This window comes from Ochotona curzoniae, unplaced genomic scaffold (genome assembly GCF_017591425.1).
Source record: "Ochotona curzoniae isolate NIBS_2020 unplaced genomic scaffold, NIBS_Ocur_1.0 contig_2754, whole genome shotgun sequence".
In the NCBI taxonomy this organism is placed as follows: domain Eukaryota; kingdom Metazoa; phylum Chordata; class Mammalia; order Lagomorpha; family Ochotonidae; genus Ochotona; species Ochotona curzoniae.
The window spans coordinates 22,319,312-22,339,139 of NW_024465582.1; the positions used below are offsets into that span (position 1 = coordinate 22,319,312).

A 19,828-nucleotide genomic window follows, 5' to 3' on the forward strand; every position below is an offset into this window, starting at 1 on the left:
AGTTTGCTGAAGGCTAAAAACATAAATCCCATTTAGGAGAACCGAGTTTTCATTTTGCTCATTTATTTTTCATTCACATTCAGCGAGAGCTTTCACAAAGCGTTGCCTCTGGAGACGCAGTGTTGCAGTTGAGGCGGAAATGCTGGCTTCCAGTGCTGCGCTTCCTGTGCACGCTCTCTTCCCCCAGCCTCGAGGCTCCTGTGTCTGGGATGCAGGCCAAGAGGAGGGAGAGAGGGTAACACGGCAGTGTTTCTGCTCATGATTGTCCAGCCCACGAGGCCTGATTGAGTTGACCTTCCTTCAGTCTCGGCTTCCTCTGCTGCTTTGGGCTGGGGCCTTCGTGCGACTTTTTCTCTTTAGGTGTTTTGCGAGTGGTGTGTGTGTGTGTGTGTGTGTGTGTGTGTGTGTTGTGCACGCTGAGGTCTTGAGGTTACCAGCTATTTGTGTTATCTCCATTTCTAGTTTTGACTTGCAATAATTCTGTGACTCGGTAATTTATCTCTTATAAATGACTGGACTCTTCAAAACTATGGTATGTATGTAACTGATTTGAGAACAGTTGCTTGTTTTAGTTTCATTTCAATTAAAAAGGCAACTTATTGGAGGGGATGGGAAGGTTTTTCTGGAATTCCAATGTCGCAGTGAAGGGATCAAGGGTTAGAAGCACACCTTGGCAAGGGTGTACCATGATATAAACACACACTTCGAACTCTGCGCTCAGCAAAGTTGTTTTTTTTTTTTTTAAGATTTTATTTTATTTTTTATTGGAAAAGCAGACAGAGAGGAGGAGAGACAGAGAGGAAGATCTTCTGTCTGATGGCTCACTCCCCAAGCGGTCGCAACGGCTGGAGCTGAGCCAGTCCGAAGCCAGGAGCCAGGAGCTGCTTCCGGGTCTCCCACGAGTGCAGGGTCCCAAAGCTTTGGGCCGTCCTTGACTGCTTTCCCAGGCTACAAGCAGGGATCTGGATGGGAAGCGGGGCTGCAGGGATTAGAACTGGCACCCATATGGGATCCTGGTGCGTGCAAGGCAAGGAGTTTAACGACTATGCTGTTGCATCAGGCCCTATGTACAGTTTTAAAGAGAACATGAAAGGCTGGCCCTCCTTATTGCCTGCATAAGGACCTAAACTGTGGAATCATGTTGGCTTGCTTTTTGATCCTTTGTTCTTTTAGCTGGCCTCAGTCTTGTCAAGCACATGTTGGTAGATGTTTGTAAGCACATTCACCTTTCTGAGAGACTGTTCAAGTTGGAAAGACACCTTGAGTCTAAATGTGTTCGCTTATTGTGTTCTCTGAAGGTTGGCCTTCAGAGTGATCACAGAATCACCCTTCCAGGTTCATCATGATCACGTAACACAGTTTCCTAGTCCAAGTGCAAAGAAAAGGTCACCCATGCCTGGACCATTTGCAGGCCTGATTTCCTCTCAGCGTCAACCACTGAGGTCTTTGATCCAGATATTTTTCTCTGCAGTTGTTGGTCCTCTTCTGTGGCGAGAGTTGCTTCTAGAATCCTCAGGTGGTGGTGGGAAATGGCGGGCTCTTCGCCGTATTGTGAGCCATGGACGGCTGGGGGAGGGCGGGAGGTGACGCAGGAAGAAAGGCAGATACATTTTTACTCTGTCTCATTCACACGTTTGGAATCATGTGTATGCGGTCACTAGGGCTCTGGCACACTTTGGCATTTTTAAGAGACTCAAGGGAGAAATGAATGATAATGGGTTTTGAGTTTCAGGAAAAGGTGAAGGAAGCTTTTGCATATTGCCTCCTAAAATTTCCCGGAGGCTTACTAATCGTTTTCCCATTGTTCAACCCTAATTTGCGTTGTATTCTGATCTTTATATCCATTTCATATAAAAACCAATTTTTGAAAGTCAAATAAGAAAACATTGATAGATCCAGACACAATGACAGTGGGAAGAAATTGCATCATAGAGCTCAAACGTTGATAAATTATGGACACAAAAATTTATTTGAGCTTTTTCAAGTGAGATGATCACTGGGGTGATTTGGGCCAGTCGATGTGTGTTTGGTGTGGGTTAAGAGGGTTTGCAGTTTTCCCGGAAGTAAAGAGACTCATGCGTTTACGTTTGGCCACCTTCCACACAGAGCAAGGAGGCTTTCTCTGCAGACAGTACCTAGAAGGGCTCTGGCCTTGCATAAAAGGACCTGAGATTGCCTCTTGCCAGTTGGCTTTGACTTCATTTATTTCAATCAATTCTTAAATTTTCTAATTGACAGATAACACTATGTATGTTCAACTTGTCAGCATGGTGCGTAGAAGTGTGTTTATACTGTGGGATGATTAAATCCAGCTACTCAGCAAAATGCATTCCCTCACATGCTTATCATTTCTGTGGTGAGGCCACTTAACATTCATTCTCTCTGCCTTTTTCAAGAAATGACATGTGAAATGCAGGCACATACCTCAATTAACCATGGTCATAAATCCTATAATTGTCAAATGATCAGCTGTAGGAATTTGCATTTATGGGAAATTCCTAAGGAATTATTTCTTCCTTCTGAATCTGCAAGTTTAACTGAAATCTAAGAGATCATTAGATAATTCTTCTACTCGAAGACACAGCATAGTAATCATGATGCTATGATTCATGTTTTCACATATGTTGGCCATAATAAGCCATATTCTGAGAGAAAACACTTTGAAACGATCTTATTTACTAAACGCTTTCTGGGGTCACTTTGCCTCCTATTAATGTCTGGGATGTATCATAGAACCCTTGAATTGAATCAAGTTTTTATGTCCTTAAATTGAAACAGAATTAATGTTACGCATGGGTCATATTTAAAAGGATGAAACATGCCTATCAATCTCAATGTTAGGTATAAATGTATACAAATAACAAATTAGATTATGCATCCGCCATCTTTAGATTTGTGTCTAAAATCAGATTCCACTAACAGGGTATACTTGGGTTGTCACATTATGCCTTTATTCATTGTCGATGATGCACAGGAGAAATTTTCTTAGTTCCATCTGCCAGCACAGGGCATGTTTTCCTGTGGTACCTGGTTATAGATTCTTTTTTTATTTTACTTTGGATTTGCTTCCCTGAATTGATCCCGTATCGTACACATTGTGGCTATAATCATGAAATCTTTCTGTATGATGCGCCATTGCATTTGTGTACCACCTCATCCTGTCCCATTCCTGATTTTCTGTGAGTTTTTGTCTCGCTTAGTGTCCTGTATTTTTCATGTTATTCTACTTAGTTCACATTTGTGAGGTACATAAGATTTTTTAAACGTTGGATGGGTTTGATAAAAACAAAGCAATAGTCACAAAAGCACAGGTGTACAATAATGGCTTTTCTACCTTCAGTGGCATTTGAATACATCACATGGCCTCAAAAAAAACTACGTACATAATATTTCAATTTCAATAAACTAAGGAAATATATGCACTGTGCTTGTCATTTAAATACTTAGAGTATTTAATATTTTAATATTCCAATCAAAATTTTTAATATTTCTGAGAGTTTACATGCTTTTGTGTCTCAGTTTTAGCCGTGTGATCATTATTGTGAACTAGAAGTTATGATTCCTGGTAAACTGAAGTCTGATAAGTTTCTATTTCCTTAATTATAAATAGTTTGACTGTTGTCCTTAACTTCCCTTCTACTCTAAAATTGTACAGTGTAAGAAAAAATCTCATCTCCTGGGAAGACAAGAAAATGTAAGCAGGTTATTTTCCAAGAAATGCACAGTAAGTTAGGAATGCAGGTTGAGAATCTAGGTGTGTGTCCCTGCCAAAGTTGGTTTTCAGTAAAGAGGAGACTTTCATTAAACTTGTCCTGTATATCTTTGTCCTACTGTGCTGACACCAGCACAGCCATTTAAAAACAGTGGTAGTAGCAGATGTGTCATGGACTTCTTATTTAGCAAATCCAGCAATGGTTACCAAGTACAGATACTACTGCCATCACATTCTAAGTTAATGTAACTAAAACCCAGGGAGACTAACGAACCGATTAAAGTCATACGCAAAGGAAGTAGTAGAAGGTGGTTTGTTTGACACAACAATCAAGGCACTGGCTCCAAGTTTCTGTGTTGTTTCTGATCCCAGCTTCCTGCTGATGCACACCCACGGAGGGAGCAAGTGATGGTACAACTACATGGGTCCTTTCCACTCAGACGGGAAATCCAGGCTGAATTCTCGGTCCAGACCTGGCTATTACGGGCAATTTTTAAAATTAAAAATTGAAAGAATGTAGTAGAAAGAAGAGCAGAGCTGGAATTCGACTCCAGTTAGACATTTTTGAGCCGTGCGCTATAACATTTATGTTAACATTATTTAAAATCGGGAGAGTTGTTAGTCATTTTAACCTGTTAGTTTTTCCTCAGCTTGTTTATTAAGATTAGGCTAGCGTTTGTGGGTTTTCTAAGGGAGAAGTGCATGGAAATTGAAATGTTTCATGGGAAGCAAGGAATCCTGACCTGGTTGGGTACAAAGCATGGTGTCAGGGGGATCTCAGATTAGGGGTGGGAAAGAATTTTGATCTTAATATTACTGCAACACTTAAATCCTTCTGAAATCCAGGGTGGAAAAAAATCTTCAGACATGAAGTTTAGAATAGATTCTCTGGTCCTGAGTTCTGAGACATTGTGAATTTGGCATTATGATGTCAGTCATTGCTTTTCCACCCCCCTCACCATGTCTGCACATAAAAGAACAAAAAAATGTCTTCCTCTGAGCTCGTCAAAGCCAGTAGAACAGCAGAAGGGACTGTAAACCTAACAGGTCTTCTCTCTGGCAGTGGGAGTTAGGCTAAGCCCTGAATAACACTGAGGAATTCAGTAATTGGCCCTTTGCTAAAAGTCACATTTGTCTTTCTTAAATAACCGGTGTTATACCTACGTCCACCCTAATTTGCTAGTGTATGTATTGCAGCTCTGACACTATAATCCCAGCTATCCTGAATACACTTCGTTTCCGGGGACTTCATGGGAATTGAATGGGCCGAGGGATGTAAAGTGCCTGTTTTACTCCCTGGCATATTGCAACTGGTTAACAAATGCTGGTGCTACACTCCTGTTCCCAAAGCAGTTGGTGTCAGAAAGAGCTGGAAGACCATGAAATGCAGGCAGCTCTGTATTATATTTTTAACAAAACTAGGGATGTACACTCTACTGTAGATCGAATACTTAATTTTAAAATGACTCATCAACCTCACGACCACTATTAAACGGCCTTTCCTCCACAGCCACCTACAAGATGGAAATAGACACGGTCCTAGCCTGTCACAGTGCTGTGGCAAGTCTTTAGAAGCTGGTGAACTGTCCTTAACGCAGAAAAAAACTGAAATTAGGAATGAACCAAATTACCTGCTCTATGATAGTAACTAAAAATGTCTAAGAATCCTTCAGATTTTGAACCAACCATACCCAGTGATGAATTTGCTCTGCTTTTAAACATTCAGTGTGTTGGTCATGAATTTCTACACAGAGCCAATAGCATGACTTTTGACATGACTTTGCATTTTGATTTACTTGATTTCTTTAAAATGCAGAGGCATAATCAATACATCTTGTAGTTTTAGTATTTTCCTTTTCATAAAGTGGAAATAAACTGGCTATGTTGGTGGTGAACAATTTTGTTTTCAGTTATATCTCCAGTACCAACAAAATAATTCAAAATTTTTCTTTTTTGCCACTACAGCTTAAGTTGCTGATCTCAATGTTGTTCTTTTATTCCGTTATTTGGTCAGTTGTTCTTCCATTGGACTATTATTGATATCATACTAGTACTATAATTTGTTATTTTAATGATTAGTAATTATTACCATTTACTTTGGTACAAGTAGTTAAAGGCACAGTTTGAGTGCTAACATGCTTTCCTACATGTGAAAAATTGTCCATGATTTGCTACTACGTTCTTACTGATGAATGCAAAATTATTTTTCTTTGATAAGTGCATGTCATGCCTAGCAGATGCAGAGTTATTTATTTAAATGACCTTGACATTGTGATAACAGAATTGCTTTTGGATTGACAGAATTATGCAGACCTTTGTTACCCAGCAATGGAAACAAAGCAAAGAAAAATCCAATTGCCTACACAACAAAAAGTTATCAGAGAAAAAAGTGAAATCTCCCCTGCATTTATTTTCTACCTTGCGCAGGTAGGTATCAGATAATTCCATTGTTGTGTTACTTATTGCTAAGCCTATGATGCTCTCAGCACCTGTTTATTTTCTTTATGACTCCCCCCCCCAAAAAAAAAGGAAAAAAGTTACAGGCATCCCATCAGAAACAGATACTCATTTGTGTCTGGAGTTGGTATATCTTTGTGGAGTTGTTATTATTGTGGGTAGTTCCGTATAAGATCTGGTATGCATAAGAACAAAAAAGAAAATTATTGCAAGTGTTTTTTTTTCCATCCAGGAAAATTGTTTCAAGCCCTGTAGTCATCCTGTACCTCCTTTCGATTTCAATATTGACACGCTAGACTATATTGACACAGTTCGTCATTCAGTTGAGTTTGAGCGTGACATTGTTCTCCAGGCTCTGTTAAAGTCGCGATCTGTCCTGTGATTAACTGTTGTTCAATTTCGAAGGTCGCCAAGTTACCCTCCCCCTGGTTGCGGTAAAAGCAAATCCAAGTTGAAATCTGAGCAAGATGGAATCTCCAAAACGCATAAGCTGTTGAGGAGGACTTGTTCCAGCACAGTCAAGACTGACGACGTGTGCCCGGCCAAGTCGCACAGGACCTTTGGTCGCTCCCTGTCCAGCGACCCCAGGGCTGAGCAGGCGGTGACGACGATTAAATCACACAAACTCTTGACCCGCCCGTGCTCCACAGCCCTTAAGCAAGAGGACTGCCTCACTCTCAAGTCACATAAACTATTGACTCCTTCCTGTTCCGGAGACCCGCGATGTGAGCACAATACCAACTTGAAACCCCACAAACTGTTAAGCAGGTCTTATTCCAGTAATCTCCGAGTGGAAGAATTATACGGTCTGAAAAATCACAAATTGCTCAGCAAGTCTTACTCCAGTGCCCCAAAGTCATCCAAAACCGAGATTTTCAAGGAACCCAATGCAGAGGGCAGGAGGCTCTCTCTAACCTCAGGGCTTATTGGTATCTTAACACCATCTTCATCTTCATCTTCCCAGTCTGCTGTGCGTAAATATTTTCTTTTAAATGTTGGCTTAGTTTTGGGATAAGAAAGGTCTGGTGTAGGAAAGAAGTAAGATTTTGTTTGTTTTTGCTTGTTTGTTTTTAATTCCGTTTTCAACGTGAGGATATGGTTTTGCACACAGGCAGTGAAATGTTGCTTTTCATTCTATCCCAATAAATGCTAGATGGTTGATTTGCATTCCTGTCCCAATTGCTGTCACAGTAATGAACGACACTAAAAATGCAGGGAAAACGAAGTCTTTCCTTTTACACAAACATGAATTTATACTTATTTTTAAAGTTGACTTATCTAATTTCTGGTTTTCTCACATGGGTAATGGAGAACCATATTCGTCTTACAACTCAATAACCTCCTTCTAGTTAAATGTGAGGGAAGAACTTCGAACATAAATGATTTTACTGATGGAGAGAAGCAGCATTTACTATCGTGTCCCAGAACTTCGTCTAAGCTTTACACTGAAGTCACTTTCACTAACACTGAGTTGAGGGGATTTGAGTCCAGAAGGTGACTGCCTAAATGCTTTGGATGATGTGTATTGGGAAGCAGTCTTATACAAAATTTATCTCTGCAGTCACTTATTTCAGATACAGAAATAGACTTACTTTATGTGATTCTTTATATAGTCAACATGATCGATTAAAAAGTTTTGCTTACTCTTCATATGCATACGTCTGTGAGTTCGGAGTGCTTACTTATATCTAGCCTTACATTGGACACATCAGTAAATATGTGAAATTGAAAAATAACATGAAAAGTTAGATAATGTTTTCATGAAATAACACTAGTCTTATGCACTTATAGATTTGTTTCCGACACTAAGTCTTCAATAATGACACAAGAGTAGTGATTTTATGTGAGTGTCCTAAATTAGGCTTATTTCTATTCACCATCCCTTCTGTATTCGCTACTAAAAAGTAAAACGCTGTAATTTTTATGTTTTCTCAACTGAACCATTGATTTGTTCTTTTCCCTTAATTTTTATAGCCAAATGGTGCAAAATGCATTCCAATACGGGACCGTGGCTTTCTAGTGCAGGTAGGTAGGAGCAGGGGAGCCATGCACAGTAGCAATATTTTACTTAATTCTAGGTTTTCCCAATCATTTGTGAACTGGACTTGGGTTTTTACTCTTTATTGTTGTTTTCAGACTATTGAGTTTGCTGAGCAGCGGATCCCTGTATTGAATGAATACTGTGTGGTTTGCGATGAGCCTCATGTGTTTCAAAATGGCCCCATGCTCCGGGTAAGTTCTAATTTGGAGAACTTAGTGTCATTTTAGAATGAAAAGGCAAAAATATGAAACACATTTGTAAAGAAGTACAAATTAAAATGAATAATCTCAGTTGAGCAAATGGTTTAGCATATCAAGTGGCACACTTTTGACAAAAGGAACTAGTGTCACGTTTAAGAGCGCCTGTGAAACAGCAAGTAGTTTGCTTTCAGGAGCACCATTCTTACTGTGATTCTTGGATATCTCTAACTGGCATCTCTATTCATAAACATGTCAGCAGTAAGCATCATAACTGGCAGGGTTTGGAAGGAACACCTTTTACAAAGTCACACAAGAAAGGTGCTTAAACAGTGCTTCTTCAAAGCCACATGATTTAAGATGTTTAATAAAGTGACACCGGTATAGTCTCTTTGCCAGTTAGGAGAGCTGCCCAGCAGCTCAGGGAAAAGATTTCCAAAATTGTCAGCGTGCTGACACATGCAGCACGTCACCCAGGAAGAATGCTATTGGAAGGAGCAGTATATGTGGATATGTTCATTTGGGAAGGATTGCTTCCTTTCAGATGTCTCTTAAGGTGTTAAATTGTTAACTATTCAAATAACACATACATCATTATCTTCAATGATTTTTAGTGCATTCGGTGTTGTATATCCATGTTCACTATCTAACCGTAGGGTATTTTCTGGAATGAAGTCTCATAGCTGTTAAGTCTCTTCCAACTTCTCCTTTCCCCTCATCCTCTGATAATTAGCATCTATTTTCTGTCTCTATGGATTTCCTGACAACAGGACATTTGATATAGATGAAACCATACAAGTTATGCTCTTGTGTTTCTGGCTTCTTTGTTTTCAAAATTCATCATTGTAGCATTGTCATCACTTTATTCCTTTTTATGATGAAATAATATTCCATGATATGGAACTTCTGGGGCATATATTACCTCTTTTCAATTTTTGAGGAAGGATTAAACTGTTTCAACTACATTTGTACTATTAAGCATTCTTACCAGCAATGGATGCTCACTGATGGTGCTACAATGTAGCTATAATGGGGCAGGCTGAGATGATCCAAAAATTATTCTTAATATAAGTAAGCATTTCCTCGTGTCAAGCAGAAATAACAAAACTGCACAATCAATAACAAAAAATGATGATTTAATCAATCATGGATTCAGAATAGTGCTTTATCTTTGAGAGAATAGATGACTAATAGTATGGATTAATCATCAATTACTTTCATTATTAAATCCAAAACAAATTATTTTTTATGACTATTCTGCTTAAATAAATTCAGACAAATATATGTTTATAAACAGGACATTTATGTTTATAAAATAGCTATGAAAGCAGTTCTTAAACATTTCCTGAAATATGAAAGACATTAACAAAATTATCACTCTCTGGACTTTTAAAATATTCTTTATTTTTTCATGAATATAATTCCAAGATCAAAATGAAATTGTGTTTAAGAGTTTAAAACAAAATGTAGCATGCTGCCTTAAATAACCGCTCATGATGAAAAGGTTTGAAGTCAGGCGGCAGAACTCTGTTCAGAGCTCAGCTTTTGTCCATACTATTTGGATGGTGTTGAACAAATTGCTTTACCTCTGTAAACCTTAATCTTTATTGTGTGTGCTGCAGGAGCAAAACCACCTAAGCCAAAAGAGTTTCGTGAAAATCAAATAAGGAGCATTATGTAAAAGATGTGCAAATAATGTATCACAGTATATTACACAGAAATCTACCATCACCTTTGTCCCGTTTAACAGAGATCAGATCAATCATTGTATTATCATTTCTTCGCACTTTTTTATTTGTTTCTGGCTGAGTAAAGAGCCCAAGTTTTCCCTTCTCTTTAAAAATCTTTTTTTAATAGACTGATAAAAATGGCCCGAGTCAACTCTTTGTGTGTTATGGAAATTAACTGAAAGCTTATAGCAACTCCAGCAACACTTATTCAAGAGTAATGGTTGGATTTTTAAAAAAATACAAAATTTGTATGCTTAAACTTATTCTAATCTCATTTCCCATTTCCATGGCACTGTTGAAAATTGTAAGCTACATTCCTGATATTAGAGGAAGCAGAACGGCCGTCAGTCACAAAGAACTGTTATTGCATCTCTGAATGATAAGCGAAAAACACTTCCCTGTTTCCACATGACTGGGCATTCACCAAGAACTAAATTCAACGGTAGGGTAGAGAGTGAAAAGATGTAGAACAAATATTTCAGTTATTATTATGAGAGTCTGGACAACAATGAGATGCACAAAATACTGAGCAAAAAAAAATCTTAGAAACAAGGAATGAGTTGCCTAAAACGACTACGAGAAGTGCACACATTTGTTGTGACTCTAGAAGGTCATGTGCTTGCCCTTGACACTTAACATGCTCAAGATATACTTCAGAATGTGTCACAGGCCGGCTCTGGCTGAACTTAAGACTATACAAGCAGGAAGCAAAGGGTGCAGAACTATGAACTCTGGCTCAGATTCGAAGGCGTGCTCCAACACGCACACAAAAGCCTCAGTTCCAATAATTAACTGACCCTTCACTGAAGAAAACCTAAGATCTAGTAAGACACTGAACAGAGATGCATCAGAAACAGTTTAGAAAATTACAAAATAAATTACCATATGTAATAAGAAAGTTAATACCAATGAGGATCAATTGCTGATTTCCAAAGTGACACCTTATTGTGCTCAAAAAGTCCATTTTTTCAGCCAAAAAAAAAGTATGAAGCATGCAAAGAGATAAGAAAGCAAGATCCATTCATGGTAAAAGGAATCAACAGACAGAAGACCGGGGAAAGCACAAGATATTGGAATGAATAGATAAGGACTTTAATCACCTGTTTTCTTTCAAAGTTCAAAAGGTAAAGGAAATCACATCCAAACAGCTAAAGAAACAGTGAAAGAAAAATATCAGCAGATAGAATCCATAAAATTGATCCCAGTGCCTATAAAAATGTATCACATATTACAATGTTATTAACAATAAAAAAAAGAGAGAAAAAAAAACGAACCAAAGAGCAATGCCTAGGCTGAAAAATACAATAACTGAAATGTAAAAAAAAAAATCAATCAAGGACTTTGATGGCTAGGTTAAGAAAGCAGAAAAAAAAGGATAAATGGACTTTGAACTTGAAGATAGGTAAATCAAGATTATCTATCCTAGAAAGCCACAAATTAAGCCATATAAGAACAAAGCATAAGATATTCATGAAACATCATCAGATATATAAAATATAGATAATGGACATGCCAGGTAAGAAGAGGAGAAAGCAGTGCAGAAAAAATGTTGAATTAATATGCCTTACAACACCCCTGATTCATGAAATATACCGACCGAAATGCCCAGCAACAGAAGACTGGATAAGAAAACTATGGGTTCATCTACTCCATGGAACACTACTCAGCTATCAAAAAAATGAAATTCATGAAATAATAACTTGTTCTGGATTTAATAATGAAAATAATTGATTATTAATCTATACTATCAGTCATCTCCTCTCTCAAACATAAAGCACCATTCTGAATCCATGATTGATTAAGTCATCATTTTTTTGTTAATGATTGTGCAGTTTTGCTATTTGTGCTTGACATGAGGAAATGCTTACTTATATCATCGTCAGCGCACATGCATTGATTTTGGTCCATTGCTTGAATCCTGGTCATGCCACTTTCACTTCAGAGAATACAAGTAGTGGTATCAATAGCAAAGCCTTGGTGAACGCTTTATTTAAGTGAATATGTGTTCCTAGAGATTTATTTGCATTACCAAATGTAGTGTTCTGGAAGGTGGGTCTTGGTTTCTCCGCACATGAGGAAAGCAGAAGTTTGTAGAGTGTTAGTTATTATAAGCGATAGACACAATACCTGTCCTTGGCATCATGCCACCGGCTCATCAACTTGAATGAGCAACGGAGTGGAGGGAGGTCAGGCTTGCACTTTAATGGCTGATGATTTGTTCCATAGTGGCTACTGATATGAGAAGATTTCACAAAGAATATGGAATATGGAAAGAAAAGATAATCTTTGTGTATTTTGAAATGTGCAATTTTCACAAGACACATTTTCTATGAGCTTTTTGTAGTTTCTGTATTTCCATGGATTTTAAATAATGTTTATTTAGAAATAAATTTATCTTTTAATTCCTTGCCTGTCACAGTTCTTTCATATTCCTTGTGCCTTACTCCAAATTTTGACTTGATCTATGTCTGTATCAATAAGGTTTGATTTTTTCCTAGAAGTAAATATCTTTGGGAACATTAAAGAAAATATCTTCAGAATAAGTATATTTTGGCTAGTTATCAGATGGTTTAATGTTGCTATGATTCAGAGTATCATCTAAGAAAAGCAAAAATTTACTGGATCTTCAATAGTAATATTAGAAGTGACATTTTGAATCTGATAAAGAACTTAAAGCCTAGGAAACTTCATGCTCAAAGGGAAAAGAGGGAATAATTTCAGTAGATTTTTAAACCCAGGTTGGGCTCACTCACTTTTTCTAGATCTCTCCTGAACTTATTCAGCAGTATGCTCCGCTCTAAATTTGGGCTAAAATGTTGAAACCAGGAATTTATTTTTATGTGCAATTGACCAGCAAATTGACACACTGACCACTTATTCAGCTCATGTGGCACATTGCAACTATACTAAAGCCACAGGTATGAAGACGTAACTGAGTTGGTGATTAAACAGGGAATAGTAAAATTGAACTTGTTTAAACATACGTATCTAACCATAATGAACTTTTAAATCCTTGTCTTTCTACATACATTCTTTCTCTTACTTTTTCCTCTTTATTTCAAGCCTGATTATTTTTTAAGTCGCATATCTCCCTTGAACCTCTCTTCCTCAGTACTGTTAAAGAAGATTTTCATCACAACTTGCAGTCCTCTCACTCTACCTAGGTGTCTAGGCGAAGACATCACACTTTCTGCATCATATGGAACTCAACTACTTACTTATTTAGAAACACCTCTGTCTCTAAATGTCATTCCTAACGCTTACGTTTGTCTCTAAATGTCACTCCTGTTTACACCAGAAGAATGGTTCAAAATCCTGCACTTTTTAACTTGGAAGTACAGTTTGGATGGTTACCAGAAAACCAAACTAAAAACAATTTAATGGTTTCCTGTGATTTGGAATCAACTCAAGTGTTCAGGCATCAGGCTGTTGTAAATGTTGATTGTGTTTTCATCAATGCTGTTTTTGGAAAACAACAACATCAGCTAAACAAGGAACGAGTGCCAGAAATGGCAGCTGTGTCAGCTTCCATGCTCATGTCTTTTTGTTGTGTTCAACTCAAATATCCCTGTCCTGAGTCAGTGCAGTTGTCTTCTTTGGACTGTGAAGTTGCTGTACTTAGCTAGAACAAACCAAATGGCTGCACAGATTAATGTTCCTATAGTTAGACCTCTGTCTGATATTTGTGGTCATTATATATATGTGTAATACTGGCAGATGGTCACATTTCCCACATTAGCGGATTATGATATTTTCTTCTGCTATGTATCAAAAGGTTTATGTGCCCTGAGTGATTTCGCCAGGTCTAAGATTCTGGTCCACTGGTTCTCAGATGTTTACAAAGGTCTGCACCCTACTTGAGTGATATCTACTCATAATGACACAGACTCAATTGTGATTCCTGGGTATCTATTCAAAAACTATTCATTCACTCATTTCATTTGAAAGCTAGAAACGGGGAGTTAGCACTTTCACACCCAGCGTACACCAGCCATGGGTCATGGCAGAGCCACAGGCTGGGTTGTCCACAAGTGTGTCAAGAACCTAACCATTTCAGCCATCACCAGTTGTCTCTCAGGGTGCCCTTTACAAAGCAGCTAAAAGCAATGACAGAGTCAGAATGGAAACTCAACACATCCAGTACAGGATGGGTTCCAACTGGAATAACCTATAGGTTTATCAGTTTCGTATTGTGGTTTCTACCAACATTTTACTAGAACAAAAAGGTCATAGCCAAAAAATAAATGTTGGAAAACTAGGTCACTACACCATGCTTATCTCTTTACATAAACAGCTAAATTATCTAGAATGTATCATTTGTATTTTTGGTAAAGGGTAATTTAAAGATATTGAAAACTCAAATCTTCTAAATTATGCTTAAATTCTAAAATACCTTTAATGGAATGAAATAGTTTTGGGAGACACATTTTTTGTGTTCACATCTCAATTGTTTTGATTCAAATAAATTAAAAAGACTTTCATTTTGGGTACACATGAAAGTTTCATATGCTTTTAAATGATTCATAATGAATATTTTACAGTGAATATTATGGTTCTGTTGATATGAGAGGGATTTTCCACGATCTTACAGTCTTAATAATGTAGGTAAATTTCCTCAAAGTGGTAGAATCATAATATAAAGAATAGGTGGTTTTTTTAATTTAATGTTTATTATAAAGAACAAACTAAATTGATAAATAATAAAGCTGTTGCTTATATTTAGGCATCGATATATCGTGCCAAAGCAAGTCCAATAAACCGCGTTATTACACTCCTCTGGTAATGGCTACTAGATGACTGTGCTGTTTTCTGTGCATGTTCGGTGTAAGTGGCATAATAATGGTAGAATTTGTCAGGAAGGGAGTTGAGTGAAAATCTGCTAGGCAACCACAGATCTACGTTTGGTTCAGGAATTGATTCCCTCCCTGTTAGTTGGATAGGGTAGGTGTTTTCAGTGACAGCTCATCTGCTAACCTAATCTGAGGATCTTCTTCCAGTGCACCACCTTGTGATGATACTTGGAACTTTCCAGGAATACAATCTGAACAGATGAGAAGACATGACTAACCTACAAAAACACATTATAAAAGCGAATCTCAAAATTAAACTCACTTGCATTTTCAGCATTTCTCAAATTTTGTGATAAAAATGAGTGAAATGTATACACTTATTATCTAAAACTCCTACTAGCAATGACTTGATATGTGTGGTATATGAACTAACTACATCATTATCTCTGTGATTGCTATGTTAAAATAAAAAAGGAAGACACAGATTATTACGAATTTAATGTGTGCTTTTACATCTACGTTTCAGTACCAAGACCAAAAAAAAAAAAAAGCTTGATTTGTTTTGTTTTAATTTCCAAAAATCAAAGTTCTCAAGTATAGCCAATTTCTACCTGATTTGCTTCTTCACATTGTTGTGATAACAGATTACTAGAATTTAGCCGAATATATTTAAGTCTGGAAAAACATTATTTTTTCAACTGAAAACATACACAAAAGAATATGAGTAAATATAAGGTAGTATTCAAGTCACAATTTCAGCATCAAATATTATCTTATTATTTAAAACCACATGATAAGTGGCATGTGCCTGAGACTTATAACTCTTAGGATAGTGAGATATTTATTTCATTTTATTTCCATTTGGAAGCATAATTTAGTACTGATAGGTGTTTTCTGTTACTCTAGGTCCCTGAAGACAGATGGATAGATAAACATATAGGAAGACAGAAAATCAATAAGTTCAAGTAAAACTAATTATTACTCATGTTTGTCAGTAAGCCTTATCCCATTTTTCAACGTTCAAATTGATGTATTTCAGTCATTACCCAGCGATGGCTAATTTGCCAAGAGTATTGTTAAAAAGTAAAATGCCTTTTCTGTGTCATTGTTTGCTGCCTGGGGAACTTCGGGTAGCTGACCCATGAATAAATTCCTGGATGCTTTGTGATCTCCAAGGCTTATATTCTGCCTGGATTCTTGTTCGCATTATATTCAGACACCAGTGTGGCATCTGGTGCTATTGTGAACATGGAACACTGGTTGTGGCTCTTGTTTCAGACCATCTCATGTTCTGTGTCCCAGAAAGTGAACAAAAGAAACAGTTGAATGAGAATACACATATATAACACACAAAAATGGAAGGTTAAGGATGAGCTAAATAGTCCCGTAGAAAAGGCGGTAGTGGAAATTGAACCGTCTGTTCTATGTATATCAAAGTACAGACAGCAGTGTCTATAGCTTGAGTCTGGGTGCAGAACTTTCTCCAATTAATTTCCTCCTACGGTCCTCGTGTCTCTACAGCGGCACCAGACAGTGCTTTTAAGGCCAACAAAGGAGAAGTATCAATTATTTTTTTTCCCCCTTAGAATTCTGTTTAGGGGGAAGTCAGCCAGAAGAAACATGATCAGTCTGGCTTTCAAGCCATTAAGCCTCACATTTGGGCTCATTCTGCTCATCAACTACATGTCCAGAATGAGGTGGTTGATCCCTGTCGGCTAAGCGGGGAACCAGGTTGTCCTCTGAAGGAAGAGTACGTGGGTGCAGCGGCACTAACAAATGGCTTTTGTCTGCTGTGCAGAGGCTCCGTGGATTGCATCGTGTTAGGGTTCATCAGCCACCTAATGCAATGTAACGTAGGAGATAAGATCAATCAGAGAGTTGACACTATATTAGATTTGAAAGATGAGCGCTCTTCCAAAGTAATTGCAGAGTATATATTTCAGTGCCGTTGACTTCGGGAGGTTATTGAAGTCAAAAGTCTTTGCAACAAAACCAATCTTTCAAGAACTGGGTAGCAAAGAAGCAGAGTCATGTTGATTTTTTTTTTTCTAGACACAGTATTCTTAGGAAATTGGGGAATTTTCCTTTGAGAATTTGTTTTACGCAGCGTTTGTATTTAACCTTAGTTTTACTTTTAAATTGCAAGCTTAGGTCTTGACTCTCTGTCAAAATGCATCTCACATTCAAATCTTCATTAGGTAATGATAGATTTTCCTGTTCAGGGATATTTTTCACCTGTTGCTAAGCTGTTTTGCACGCAAGTACCTAAAATAAGTGAAATGGATAATGCTTTATACTTGTTGCTATATTACTCATAATTCTCTATTATTATATAACTTCAGGAAATTGCTTTTTTACTTAAAAAAATGTAGAAAGCTTTTATTTTCTTGAAAAAAAAAAACTAAAGCTTTCCGTTTGCTATTACTATGTGTCATATCAGAAGTTTAACTTGGTAATTAAGAGATGGAAAAATTCTGCAGTTACATCTACCGCTCTTCCTCCGCCAACCTTCTGTCTTTGCAGCCTACCGTGTGTGAACGAGAACTGTGCGTATTTGCTTTTCAAACCCTGGGAGTAATGAATGAGGCTGCTGATGAAATAGCAACTGGAGCTCAGGTAATATCACAGTCTGCTCATTATTTCTTATTTTGAATATTTTGTTCCAGTGCAGGGGTTACCTTCAGTCTGCTATTCTTCCGGGAAAAGTTTTGATAGCTTCTTTCTTTTATAGTGAAGTTGACATATTGAAATCCTGTACATGCATTACGTAAAACTTGGTAAAATTATAATGCCATAAAATGGAAGCCAATTTAATTTTTAAATATAGGTGAAAATATAATAAGCAGCTGCTCTAAAAAGTGCATTCGATTTTACAATTGTGTTATCGAGATATGAAGAAAAGATAAAAACAAAGAAATGGTTTGAAAGTAGAGAAACATTTCATGTTTCTAGGAAAGTCAATGTAAATTCTGCAGTTCAACATTGTGGCACAGAGGTTAAGCTCTGCCTGCAGTACTGGCATCCCATGTAAGCACAAGTGTTGAGTCCTGGCTGTTCCACTTCCAATTCAGTTCTCTGGCAATGTGCCTAAGAAAGCAGCAGAGATGTGCTTTGGATTCTGGCACCATCATGGGCTACCTGGATGGAGTTTCATGCTCCTGGCTCCTTCCTGGCCCAGCCCAGCTCTAGCCTTTGGAGAGTGAACCAAAAATGGAAGATGTTGCTTTCTCTCTCGCTTCCCCTCTCCTCTCTTTTTCTCTCTCTTTCTCATTCAGTCCCTCCCTCCACTCCTGGAACTGACTCTCAAATAAATAAGTAAATAAATCAATCTTTTCTTAAACAAGTAAAACATAAAAATGCCAGGATGGAGTATATCATAGGGAAATGTACCATGTTCTGTAGGAAGCAGTACATTCTCAGTACTCACTGTGCAATCATTTGATAAATGTATGAACAAAAGCCCTAAATATGTGGGCAAGTGCAGAGGATAATCAGTCTAATTCTCTGCACTCTGTACAAAGCCTAAAAATGACTTAAAAACAATTTTCACAAAATTACTTCCAAATTAGGGGAGAATGAAATTGAGCATGAATAGAAAATATTCAGCTAAGAGAAATCATAAACAGAAAATTTCACCAGATTTGAGTTTATGCACCCTTTACAGGTTTTACCTGGAAAAACAATTAGCATTAAGTGTTAAGTGTGAAAAATCTTCTGGTACTACAAACATAACTACATACAAGTTCAAAAAACTTGAAGACCTGAAAACCACAACAAAGAAAGCCAATGCGCTTTTTGTAAAGAAATACAAGAAATACTCAGCTTGAATAAAAGCCAATCAGAAAAAAAAATGACTAGTCTTTCAGTTATAAAATTCACAAAGATAGATGGGGAAAGCGATCATGCAACGCAAAAGTGTCATTCCTTCAAAATTATAACCTGTTGTAAAGCAAGCATTGCACTTGATAAAGGTAGGACAGTTAACTAATACATATGTGTATATCTCTTATTCCAGTTGCTATATTAATGAACTAGCTTGTATGATTTATTTACTTGAACATTTTAAGGATAATATTTATTTGCATTTAATTATTTATGTGAAACATAGAGTGTTGGAGATAGAGAGAGAGAGAGAGAGAGAGGTCTACCTTTTGGGTCACTGCACAAATGCTAATGAAAGCTGAGGCTGGACCAGACCTGAGCTGGGGGCTGAGGAGTCAGTGTCTGTGTCCCTGGGGGGTCGCAGGAAATCGGGCACGTGTGCTGTCATCCGCTACCACCTTGATGACAGATTAGTTGGGAGTTGAAGCACCAGTGGAGCTAGGACTCAAGCCTCGCGCTTACAATACGGGATGTCGGCACAGTGGGACAACACAACTGCCTGTTTCACCGTGCCTTCCCCCCAGGACAACGTTTTTCAAATAATGAATTTTAAAGGAAAGACAAGTAAGACGACAGTTTGATACTGCTCCTACAGGAAACATGCACAGATTTGCCTATTAAAGTTTGAAAAATACTAAAAACTGAAAAAAAAATAGTCTGTACTTAAGAGGGCTTCTAACTACTAGCTTCTGACCACAGAGCATTTTCTTTGCTTTTTTTTTTTTTTTTTTTTTTTTGCTTTTTAGTGAAATTTTTTTCTCATCCCTTGGAAATAATGTTGCTTTAAAAAAAAAAGGTATATACCAAGGTTGTGCATGTGTGTCTCAATATACATACATGTCTGTTACATGTCTATGTCTGTACGTGCATATATAATGTTATTAAAAAGTATTCAAGCACTACACTTAAAATCCGTGCATCTACTTGAATGTAAATTTTCCTGCACATAAAACAATAAAAGCCTAGACATAGTAAAGTATTAGAAAGAAAATTAGCATCATGATAACAGTAGGCTAGGT

At 37.5% G+C, this 19,828-nt stretch overlaps 1 protein-coding gene across 3 annotated transcripts in view; it reads left to right on the top strand.

Annotated features, from left to right (window-relative positions):
* The window catches only part of PARP8 (poly(ADP-ribose) polymerase family member 8), a 144,899-nt gene that overhangs the window by 103,695 nt on the left and 21,376 nt on the right, over window positions 1–19,828 (top strand). For all 3 annotated transcript variants that reach the window (XM_040977524.1, XM_040977522.1, XM_040977523.1), the window contains 5 exons: window positions 6,014–6,139; window positions 6,575–7,139; window positions 8,144–8,194; window positions 8,306–8,401; window positions 17,451–17,543. In XM_040977524.1, the coding sequence (XP_040833458.1) occupies window positions 6,014–6,139; window positions 6,575–7,139; window positions 8,144–8,194; window positions 8,306–8,401; window positions 17,451–17,543 (931 nt within the window). The remainder of the gene's footprint in view (window positions 1–6,013; window positions 6,140–6,574; window positions 7,140–8,143; window positions 8,195–8,305; window positions 8,402–17,450; window positions 17,544–19,828) is intronic.